Here is a 10,977-nt window from a genome sequence, read left to right as displayed (position 1 = left end):
GCAAAGGATAAATATATGGAAAAAAAAATTGTCTCTTAGTAAGGACAAGTAAAATGACAAATCAAATTAGAAAATTTGGGATAGATAATTTAGAACGGAGGGAGTAGTTGACAAAAGTATATATTTCATACATTAATACATAACTACATAAAATAAATTTAATATATTTTAATATACTTTGACACATATATATTGCATACATATATAATTCACTTTTGCTAATACATAATACAATGCTATTGAGATAAATATTTTTTAAATAAGATATATTGAGATAATAAATTAAAATATAGTACTAGTATTTAAATATTTTATAAAAAATTGCTAGCATTAGGTTGTTGTTGTCTTCAATGTTGAGCTGCGATGGCTTTGAGAAATCGCCAGCTATGTGAGCAAACGAGGATAATGATTCACTACTATAGATTTTACAGTTCGAAACCAAAAGTAGATTTGAGGAAGCTAAGGCCAATGATTCTTAAGAGGATTGAGGACAGAGCTAAAGATTATCCAGTTAAATCTATGGTTCCTGTTGCTCAACAAGTATTTAAGGCTCGAACAATTCTTTACCATGGCGTTTCCGCTTTAATGCAACGTTTTCCCACTTGGGCATGCAAGTAATTTCCACCCCCTTTTCCTTCTTTCTTGCTTTCTTTTTCTTTTCTTTTTTTTTTTTGTGAAAAAAAATTGTGCTTATTCTTGATATTGGTGTTAAAGTTGTGATCTTTATTGGATACTATTGGTGAATTTAGATCTACGGTAGTTCTTTTATGTGTTAAGGGGTTGTTTGGTCTGTGGGACAACGTATAATAATCTTGGGATAAAATTTATGTTTGGTGAGAGGTATTAGCTAATCACTGGACTATTTTATTCCACCGTTTACAAAATGGTGGGGTGGGATTACAATTCTATGGTATACTAAACGATCCCTTATCGTGCAAGCTACTTTTCTTTAACAAAAAAAACAAACAAAACGAATTAAGGTTATTTTTGATGTGTATACAAGTTTTGGAAAGAGATTGGTGTTAAAGTTATTAGCTTTATTTGATTCTATTGGTGATTTTCGATTTAGGTTAGTTCTATTATGTGTTAAGGGGTCGATTTGGTACGTGGGATAACGAATAATAATCTTGGGATAAAATTTATGTTTGGTGAGGTATTAGCATATCACTGGACTATTTTATTCCATCATTTGTACTAAAATGGTGGGATTACTATCCTATATAGGAGGTGGGATAAGATAGTCCTATGGGATATTTCTACTTATCCCACCCCGTATACTAAACGATCCCTTATTGTGCAAGCTAAGGTTATTCTTGATGTGGATACAAATTTTGGAAAGAGATTGATGGTAAAGTTGTTAGATTTATTTGATTCTATTGGTGATTTTAGATTTAGGGTAGTTCTTTTATGCCTTATTGTGCAAACTTAGAGGGCTTTTAATGGGTTTTGGGGATTCCAATAATTTGGTATAGCTGATTATGTTTGAGTTGCATTTAAGGTTATGTAAATTCTTGAGTGTTTAGACTGGAAACGACACGACACACTTTCACCTTATCGAGTAGATGACCTTAAGTAGCTTTTCGAGTGTTTAGTCAGCACATGACATAGTTTCAGCTTATGGAGGACATGACCTTAGGTAGCTTTATGAGTGTTTAGATAGGACGCGAAGCAGGTTCATCTTATTGAGGACATCGAGGTTTAGATAGGACGCGAAGCAGGTACATGACCTTAGGTAGCTTTTCGAGGTTGTGGACGACACGGGTTAGGTAAGATTTTAGTAGGTAGTAGCGTGTTGACTTGCTAACCGCCCATACTAGTAGTCCTAGTATTGCTTCTGTAGTTTCTTGTCCTTCAATTTCTGTTACTATATGATGTATGTTGTACTTTGATTTTCGCATCATTTGACGGTAGTTACTGTTCAGTATGCTTTGAGATGCTTTCACTTCTGTTCATTCTCTTTCTGGACCTCTTTGGACTGTTTTTCTTGAGCGGATGGTCTATCGAAAACAGCCACCCTACCTCACCTCTAAGGTAGACGTAAGGTTAGCGTACACTCTTAACCTCTCCAGACCCTACTTTGTGGCACTATACTGGGTATGTTGTTGTAGCTTTTTGAGTGTATGATAAGTTTCTAAGAAGTTTATGTAGCTGGAGAAAAAAAAAATAGTGAAAAGAACAGCATGAACTGAGTCCATAGTAGGCCAACACTTTGCATTTGACTCGTAAATTTTGAAGTTTACTATTTCATTCTAGTTCACTGTTACTAGCTAAATATTTTTTTTGTTGAAGAGTTTAATTTTCAGAGAAGATATCATAAGTTTGTATGGTGATATTATGCGTAGGGATGCATCGTAACTTGCTTGAATCTGATATATTGATGTTGAAACAAAGAGGTTCTTCAAATATTTTCAGGTTTTGGTTTTGATAAATAAAAGGGGGCTTTTGAGCCTTTAAATAAGTACAAGATTAAGTGCAAGAGATCAAAAAGAGAGCGGAGAAAATGCAAGACATCAAGAATAATAAAAACGAAAAGAGAGGATTAAATCAATACAAGAAGAAGATGATGAAGGCACTTAGCAAAGTACACTTAGTAAAGTATTGAGATGTCTAGAACTGAAGATTTGGTTAAATCTGGGGCATGCCCATATTTATCACACCACTTTTTAGTAGAAGCTAGGGAAAACTTGAGATGTGCCACTTGTTTCTTCATAATATTTATCTGACAATATTAGCTTTGGAAATTGAGGCTAGTTGTTGAATATTGCTCTAATAAGGTCAAGAATTAGAATTTATTTAGCAAGTTGGATCATCTGTTGTGTGTAATGCTTTTATTAGACTTAGCTCTTTTTGGCATCTTTATGTGCAACTTCTAATTATAAGAAGCCATCATCAGATAGAATTGCATTTGGCACAAAATTTTCTTCTTTCAATGGTAGCAAAAGAAAGGCGGTATCTACGGGACTTTTCTGACCTCCAAAAGGGTTATTTGGTTGCAGATACTGCCCAGAAGTATATATTGGCGAGAGTGGTCATCTAATACGAACTTGTCATGGTTACCGGCGGCGTGCTAAGAATCAGCCTCATGAGTGGATTAGAGGAAGCTTGAATGATATTCTAGTTCCAGTAGAGGCATTCCATTTGCGAACCATGTTTCAGAATGTAATCAATCACCAAGAAAGATTTGATTATGATCGCATTCCAGCAGTTGTGGAGCTGTGCTTGCAAGCAGGGGCTGTTCCTAGTGAAGAAATTATATGCGGAAGTAGCTTGCCCTCAACTGTTCCGTTTCAAGCTGACTGTTTGTCTGATGATGATTTGATGTTGTTGGGAAGAGAAACCTTGAAGGCATGGGAAACACTTAGATCTGGAGTTCAGAGGCTGTTGTTGGTTTATCCAGCAAAGGTCTGTGAACATTGCTCAGAAGTTCATATAGGACCTTCTGGACATAAAGCTCGTCTTTGTGGCGTATTTAAGTTTGAAAGTTGGCGAGGAAGTCACTTTTGGAAGAAGGCACAAGTGGATCATTTGGTTCCTCCAAAAATAGTATGGTACCACCGACCCCAGGATCCTCCATTACTCTTGGATGATGGGCGGAACTACTATGGGCATGCTCCCGCTGTTGTTGATCTATGTTCTAAGGCTGGAATAATTGCTCCTTCCAAGTACCATTGCATGATGAAACTTGAAGGTCTATCAGCCCCGTCTATGTGAAAGGAATAATGGGATCTTTTCCTGCTCTTATTGGTGGTTACCCAACAACCAGAAGGCGGGTCTAAATTGGGTGATTCTTTTGAAGTCGGACTTTCTATTGTTATTCGGGCAACCTAAAACTTTATGGATAGAGACGAAAGATTGGGGTTATATTGCTCTCAAAATTGGCTCTAGCATCGAAATATTTCATGAAGACAGAATATCTTGTTGATATTCATGGGAGATCTCTTCGTACTATACTTGAGCAATTCTCATCCATGGAGCATTACAATTTGGTTGGCTAGCCACTTAAATCCTTTTCTGGGTACTTCAAGATCCAAATAGGGAAATCGAACTGAAGTACAATGGCGCAGAAGGAAGAGAAAGAGCAGCTGAAAGTGTGATGTTCTCCGGACTTACATTTTACTCTTCACGGTCAGGAACACACTTGCTCAGGCAAATAGGCATTACTCATTAGTTCCCATTGCATAGATTCTGCATTTTCAGCTTTTCTAGTTAATTATATATATAATCTTTTAAGAGAAAAAGTAGTTTTTAGCTGATTCTCACAGCAACTGTTCTTCATAGATAACTATTTTTGTCTGCTTGTCTGGTATGCTCAGCGAATACACCTGTCTGCTTTAGTGGAATGAAGTTTAACCTAATTTGGCTTCAAGAAGTGCCATCCTGTGTTAAATTCATGCTTCAGTTTGCAAAACTTGCTTGTGTGCATATGTAACATTACTTTTGTTTGCAGTGAAATGGAAGTGGATGGCCATTTCTGTTTAGAATAAACTATCTTTAGAGGTAGAATATGTCATCTTAGTAGTGTCCAACAGGCTGCGGTTTGCATACTTCATTACTATTGAGTTCAGAGTCAGTTTGTAACAGATATTGTCAAACCATTGTTGTGGTCTTTGAACTGCAGTAGATGTTTCACATTAACTAAATTTTGTCCCTATAATGTTTCATACATATATATAGTAACTAAATTCTGTCCCTATAATGCAATATGGATTCATCAGCTAAAATCTGTATTTGATTCCGGTTGTTTTGTAACAAAGTTATCTGAGTTCTTGATGGCAATTGAAAAGTTCAACCAGCATTCATTTAAAGGAAGATTTTTGAAACCAAAATAACATGATTTGATTATGATCTTTGACTGTAATAACTTTTATTAGACACTTCTAACGTGTGGACTGGGAGATTAGTGGCTGGATTTTCTAAGTTTTTAGACTCCTAATATCAACATTTTTCCAATTACGTCTTGAAAGTGTCACATACTATTGATTTAAGTTTCCATTGCATAATTTCATTCACGGTGCAGTCATTTTGCAGCCAACTGCAACACAGTGACTATCTGGCATAAACTCATTTGATATTTGTGATACCAACATGAAAGAAGATGAGATGACCCTGCTTTAACCTGGCATGAGTTGAGTTCTCACAGATATGCTATTTTTCAGACAATGCAAATTGAGTTCCTGTGGAAACCTTCTTTACAATCCATGATAATGTCCCCCAGAACAAGCACACAAGACAAATAAAAACAAACCACTCAACAAAACACAAGAGATAAAAATGCAGGTGGTAGTCGAGATTATGACAGGGACAATCTTCAATGTCCAAGTAGGAAACAATGCAACAGTGCAAGATTTGAAGATAGCAATACACAATCAAGAAAATGTCCCCGGTGATCGCCTCATCCTGCTACTCGACATAGGTGATGATCATCTGATGATGAATGATGATCAAAAAACCCTTAGTGAATACGGGGTCCAAGATGGCTCTCGTCTCTACGCGTTTTTTAAACCCCTTGAAGTTGGGGCTGAGAGTGAAACTGAGGACGAAAGAGATAATAATAATAACGATGATGACAGTAGCAGCTCCTCTCCTGAAACTCCGCGTGAAGATACTACTGTTGAATCACCAGAGTATATCGATATCTCAGATTAGCTATATAAGAGTGAACTCCTACAGTATCCATTCCACTTTGTCCAGTCGTATTTCATTCCAAGACATTCTATTACAGCAACTAAGTTATAAAGTCGTCTAGTATTACATCTTAACTTAGAAACAGGTATCGTGTTGTTATGATCCATTGCAAAGTCCCACGGTACTACAAAGTATTGGTGTGGGGTATTTATAGCCTTGGGCTCTCCCACCTTAATAGCTAACTTTTGGAGTGCGGTTCTCCTAAGGTTGCAACACGTGTATTCAGAAAACAGGCCTCGTATTGGCATCTCCTTTTTTCTAGAATTGTGTAATGAAATGATGCTCTCAATACTGAATATTTCACTGTCCATGCACATGGTATAAGATCATCTTTAACTGAAAATGAATGCACTTTGTCCCTTCATAATAGTAATGACTTTTCATGTTTACACAACATACTTATCAGAAAACATATATGAATGAGGAAATGAAATATAACTTTAACACTTTCTTCATATTTGATTATAGCCAGTTATGGTCAAAATTTAAAGGTCAAAACTAACAACAAATAGTCTTCAGAAAGAAGAAATATCCTAGTCATTTCAATGCCATGTTAAAATATAAACATGATCATAGAATAGCAATATCATGACGTGAGTCATATATTAACAAGTATCAAACGCTAAAACTTATACAGGTACAACACCCTAAACCACACCAATTGAGTAAGAACTTTATATTACATCTATCTTCAATCCCTGTGAAATAAGTAATTGAAATGTGGATAATAGAACAACGTTTGGTTGTCCGGTCGATTGCAACGTGTGCAACCATTAAAAACCATGCTTTTAATGGTAATACAATCATATATAAGTGCTACATTGAAGTGCCTACTCAAGAAATAACATTTAGGAACATCGGCTAAGTAATTAGTAATAATTGCTCAAGCAAATCCATAAGGTCTCACGCCAAACAAGGGACAATACTTTGTCCACGGATGAGCTGCATTCACAAACTCTAGTGCTAAAGGCAGTCAAGATGACTCAATACCTAAACTAAACGTTAGTCATCTAACATGTATACATGCATCATAAAAAGAACAATATCAACTAATAGCTATACAAACTTAAATAAGGACGGTAACTAACTAATCCATCTAATGGTCATTTAATCTACCAAGTAAGAAAAGACAAATTCTGTAAAATTTTCGAATAATACTACTCTGGTGAAAGAGATACAATACAAGTGCTGAATGTAGTTGATAACAGGTCGATATTACACATTGAGTTCTCAAAAAGAGGCCAGGATTACACATTAATCCAAAAGGGGAAATCAATTGAGCCTACCTGTATGAAAAGACAAATAGCAAGAAAGAGAATATCGCTGGCCCAGATCTCAATCAAAGGTCCATTTCAGCAGCTGCGACTATTCTGAACCATCTGGGAATGCATCGAGAGCATCCTGCTTGCCATTGACATAGTACTCAACAACTGCTTTCATTCTAGGAAATTTGTCTGGGTGATAGTTTACGTGAACTATAACTGGTTTCAACTTCTTCAGATTAGAATCTTTTCTTACAGTCTTGAATAGGACCTTGCTATTCATGAACAGATAGATATCCATTGTTCTCCTGGAAGCGTAAAGGCCAACATACCCAGGATGTGATGGAAAAGCCAGCTCTTCATTGAAAACTGCCTGGTCCCAGGAATTTGGCTGCTTAGTAAGCCGATCAGCGACCCGATCTAAGAGCTCGATTGAAGGAATCGTTGGCCGAATATAAAAGAAACCAGAATTATAAACCCACATCCTCATTGTATGTGCATATCGAGCCCAACCCATTGAAGGTTCATCAAAAACATCATTATAACCATAAGCTGTCATATTATTGTGACCATCTGACATCGATTCGACATCTGAATCCCGATATAAATGATCAAAAGGATTTTGTAAATACACAATATCAACATCCGAAAGGAGGACACTGTAACCAAGCTGCAAAAACTCCCTCAAAATTCGAAACTTCAACCCTGAGACAGCATGGTTGCCTCCACTTTTTCCAATAAAATCAACATTCTCATCGGGGTCTCTTTTATAAACTGGGACTTTATTTTCCTTGCAGAAATTCACGATAGCGTCATCTAAAGCCACAACCAGATAATTGGGAATACCCACTTTTTTAATACTGTTGAACCAAACCTCCAGCATGGATTTCACATTTGAATTGGCAAGTGCAACTATGACCTCTTTGCCAACTGCAATCTCCGCCAAGAGCTTTCCTAATCTTGGGTTCACTGACTCATCAGGTACAACAGGAGGGTTGGTTCTCAAACTTTTGACGGTTCCAAAAGGCCCAGCTTTCTGAGGTTGACTTGATACCACCAGTTGCTCCTGTGTACGACCAGTTCCCTGCTGAGCCACCTGAAGTTTTTGATTTAGCTCTCTCACCTGCTTCTGCAACTCTGCATTCTTTTCAGTCAACTTCCTATTTTCAGATTTCAACATGTTTATCCCCTCCGAGGACTCACAATTGGACGAGTCAACCTAGGAACCAAAACGAATTTCTAAATTAAGGAGCTATAGAAACAATTCAACAGTGATCAAGCAACATTCCCACGTTATATCAAGTCAAACATAAAAACGACAACCATATTCAATGCTTGTCTTTTTATATATAAATGAGATAACACATGCCATCTAACAAATGATACCAGCTGAACTAAATTCCTAACAGCACCCTAATAACTTCATATACACCACCTCAATACAATTTAAAGACAAGAGTACAGAAGTTACAAGAAACAACTACATTAATTAACCTATACACGTCATTTTCAAGAAAAACAAAACTCACCTAAGCTCGCTTTTACTTAGTCTAGTACAACAACATACCCAATATAATCCCCCACAAGTGGGGTCTGGGGAGACTAGGATGTACACAAACCTTACCCCTACCTTTGCTTTTTTTAATTTACAACAACAAGAAGATACTTGGTGTAATCCCACAAGTGGGATCTGTTAGGGTCTGGGGAGGGAAGAATACAACAGACCCTTACCCTACCTTTGCTCTTACTCAGTCTAGTACAACCACGCCAACATACCTAGTGTAATCACACAAGTCGATGTAGGCATACGACTTCTCTATCTCTAAGATAGGGTGTCCTAACCATCCGACTGCTATTCCATCCCCGTTATCCATAGAACCTGCTCCGAATAATTCCCCTTTTGCAGGATTATTGCCTATGTAATTCTAAAAATCTAACTTTTCAGGAATTTTAACCTTACACCTACATTTTCTCTTACTTAGTCTAGTACAACAACAAAAACAACATGCCCAGTGTAATCCCACAAGCGAGGCCGGGGAGGGTAATAGGTAAGCAGACCTTATCCCCACCTTTTCTCTTACTTACTCTAGTACAACAACAACAAAACACAATCTAGTACTACAACAACATAACCAGTATAATCTCACAAGTGGGGTCCAGGAAAGGTACAATGTACACAAAACTTACCTGTAGGCTCTGCCTTTACTCTTACTTAGTCTAGCAACTGCCTTAAATTCATTGGTCAATACAAGTAACAAAATTCTATCACAACCCCATCTCCAATATCAATTAAAATACACAAATAACTAACCAAAATTGCCTCAAAGAACTAACCTGAACGTTAGATTTCAAAAGAGGACGACTTTGAGACTTTGGATCAGAAGAGAAAAATCCATTAGGATACAAGAAAGCAAAAACACAACCCAACAAAACACCAATCGCAATTGCTCCAGCAATTCTAGATCCTCTTATTGATTGACCATATTTGTCTCTACGACCCACCATTTTCTCTTCTTCACTTTCAACACAAAATATAATTTTTTATTTTTTTTATAACATGGAGTAAAAATTACTCAAAACATTAAACAAACAAACAAAATGCAGAAAATGGGTGTATAAAATTTAAGACCAAGATTCAAAAAAGATTGGATCTTGATAATCTTTGATTATACAAATGATTATACAAAATAACCCCTTTCCTTTTCTTTTTTTTTTTTCGGTTAATAGGATTGAGTAAAAATTACTCAAACATTAAACGAAAATAAAAAGTAAAATGCAGAAAATGGGTGTAATAAAAGATTGGATCTTGGTGATATTTGATTATGAAAATTAAAATTTAAGTAAGTAGTTTGTATGTATATGTATATGTAAAAAAGTGACAAAGTCGTAGGAAGAGGGTTCAGTGGTTAGTGGCACCGATGTGGCCGGAATATATTATATATATACAATGTGGGTTTTAATCTGGTGTTTCGCGGAGCAGAGTTGTCCGAGAATGAACACTTCTGCACTTGTGTTCTTTTTGTTTTGTAGGGATAAATATTTAGCAAAGATATTTTTATTTTTAAATAATTTATGAACTTTTTAGATTTTATTTTAAGAATGTTTAAATGGACAATAATATTTTGTCAATTACAAGAAAAATTATCTTTTAAAATAGGAATTAAAGTTAAGTAATGGCTTATAAAAGGTATGTTTGCTTAAAATAACTATTCTTTTTTCTACTCGGTGTTTGATTAGTTCGGATTCAATTTTGGGGTAAAAAAAAATTCTATTAAAACAATTTTATATTAAGGATTCAAATCTAAGATATTTATTTTTTGTGGATGTCGTACCTATGTTATTTTATCATGATTCTATGCTTTGGAGACTTCTGCATACTGTCTTTCATCTTGAGCCGAGAGTCTATTGAAAACAGCCTCTCTACCTCTTTTGAGGTATGGACTGCGTACACTATACCCTCTCCAGACCCCACTATGAGAGAATATACTAGGTTTGTTGTTGTTGAATCTAAGATATTTGTTTAAGGATGACGAAATACTCACTCACTTTATTTTTATATGTCCATTATATTAAAAATAAATATTTTTTTTTATTTGTCCAATTCGAATATTCAAGAAATAAGTTAACATTTTATTTTACCCTTATTATTTAGTATATTAATCATTTCTAATTTAGCTCCTAATATTTATTTTATCACGTTTTGCTTTATGCAAATCAATGTGACTAATTTTTTAAGTTAAATTGTATTAAATTAATTTAATTTTAAAATCTAAAATTTGAGTGTGTGAAAATTATATAAAAAATATTATATATTATTAATTCCGTTCATATTAATATGATGAAAAGATACCTTAATATGATAATTAAATTTTATACAGCTTGATACTTTCAAGTGTAAAATATAAAAATATAAATAAAGAAATAAAATACGGACAAATAAACGTAGATGAATGGAGTACCTACTTAACCTTTGGGCGTTGACGCTGACTATTCTGCTTATTTTTTGGAGCTTCTCCAAATTTCTCCACCT

At 35.4% G+C, this 10,977-nt stretch overlaps 2 protein-coding genes across 3 annotated transcripts; one reads left to right on the top strand and one right to left on the bottom strand.

Annotated features, from left to right (window-relative positions):
• Positions 1 to 217: 217 nt before the first annotated feature.
• Positions 218 to 5,999, top strand: LOC107867034 (APO protein 4, mitochondrial). Of its 2 annotated transcripts, XR_001673084.2 has the most exons (3): positions 283 to 614; positions 2,997 to 4,125; positions 5,157 to 5,999. XR_001673084.2 is itself a non-coding variant. In XM_016713123.2 (2 exons), the coding sequence occupies exons 1-2, from the start codon at positions 364 to 366 to the stop codon at positions 3,709 to 3,711; spliced, it is 966 nt and encodes a 321-aa protein (XP_016568609.1). In that variant the 5' UTR covers positions 218 to 363; the 3' UTR covers positions 3,712 to 5,999. The 2 variants fall into 2 exon arrangements, 1 of the variants encoding a protein (XP_016568609.1); XM_016713123.2 differs by having other exon boundaries at positions 218 to 614; positions 2,997 to 5,999.
• An 820-nt stretch (positions 6,000 to 6,819) lies between these two features.
• On the bottom strand, positions 6,820 to 9,987 carry LOC107867033 (arabinosyltransferase RRA3). Its single transcript, XM_016713121.2, has 2 exons — positions 9,282 to 9,987; positions 6,820 to 8,166 (listed from the first exon to the last, which is right to left on the bottom strand). The coding sequence occupies exons 1-2, from the start codon at positions 9,450 to 9,452 to the stop codon at positions 7,051 to 7,053; spliced, it is 1,287 nt and encodes a 428-aa protein (XP_016568607.1). The 5' UTR covers positions 9,453 to 9,987; the 3' UTR covers positions 6,820 to 7,050.
• Between the last annotated feature and the right edge of the window lie 990 nt (positions 9,988 to 10,977).

Source organism: Capsicum annuum, chromosome 4 (genome assembly GCF_002878395.1).
Source record: "Capsicum annuum cultivar UCD-10X-F1 chromosome 4, UCD10Xv1.1, whole genome shotgun sequence".
NCBI lineage: Eukaryota > Viridiplantae > Streptophyta > Magnoliopsida > Solanales > Solanaceae > Capsicum > Capsicum annuum.
The sequence above is the reverse complement of the archived record's forward strand: the minus strand, read 5'-3'. Positions and strand labels throughout refer to the sequence as shown.

Coding starts and splice junctions, on each gene's coding strand:
- LOC107867034 (XM_016713123.2), top strand. CDS start 364: ATGGCTTTGAGAAATCGCCAGCTATGTGAGCAAACGAGGATAATGATT. Junction 615..2,996: donor TTTCCCACTTGGGCATGCAA/GTAATTTCCACC, acceptor ATTTGGTTGCAG/ATACTGCCCAGAAGTATATA.
- LOC107867033 (XM_016713121.2), bottom strand. CDS start 9,452: ATGGTGGGTCGTAGAGACAAATATGGTCAATCAATAAGAGGATCTAGA. Junction 8,167..9,281: donor TTTTGAAATCTAACGTTCAG/GTTAGTTCTTTG, acceptor TTTGGTTCCTAG/GTTGACTCGTCCAATTGTGA.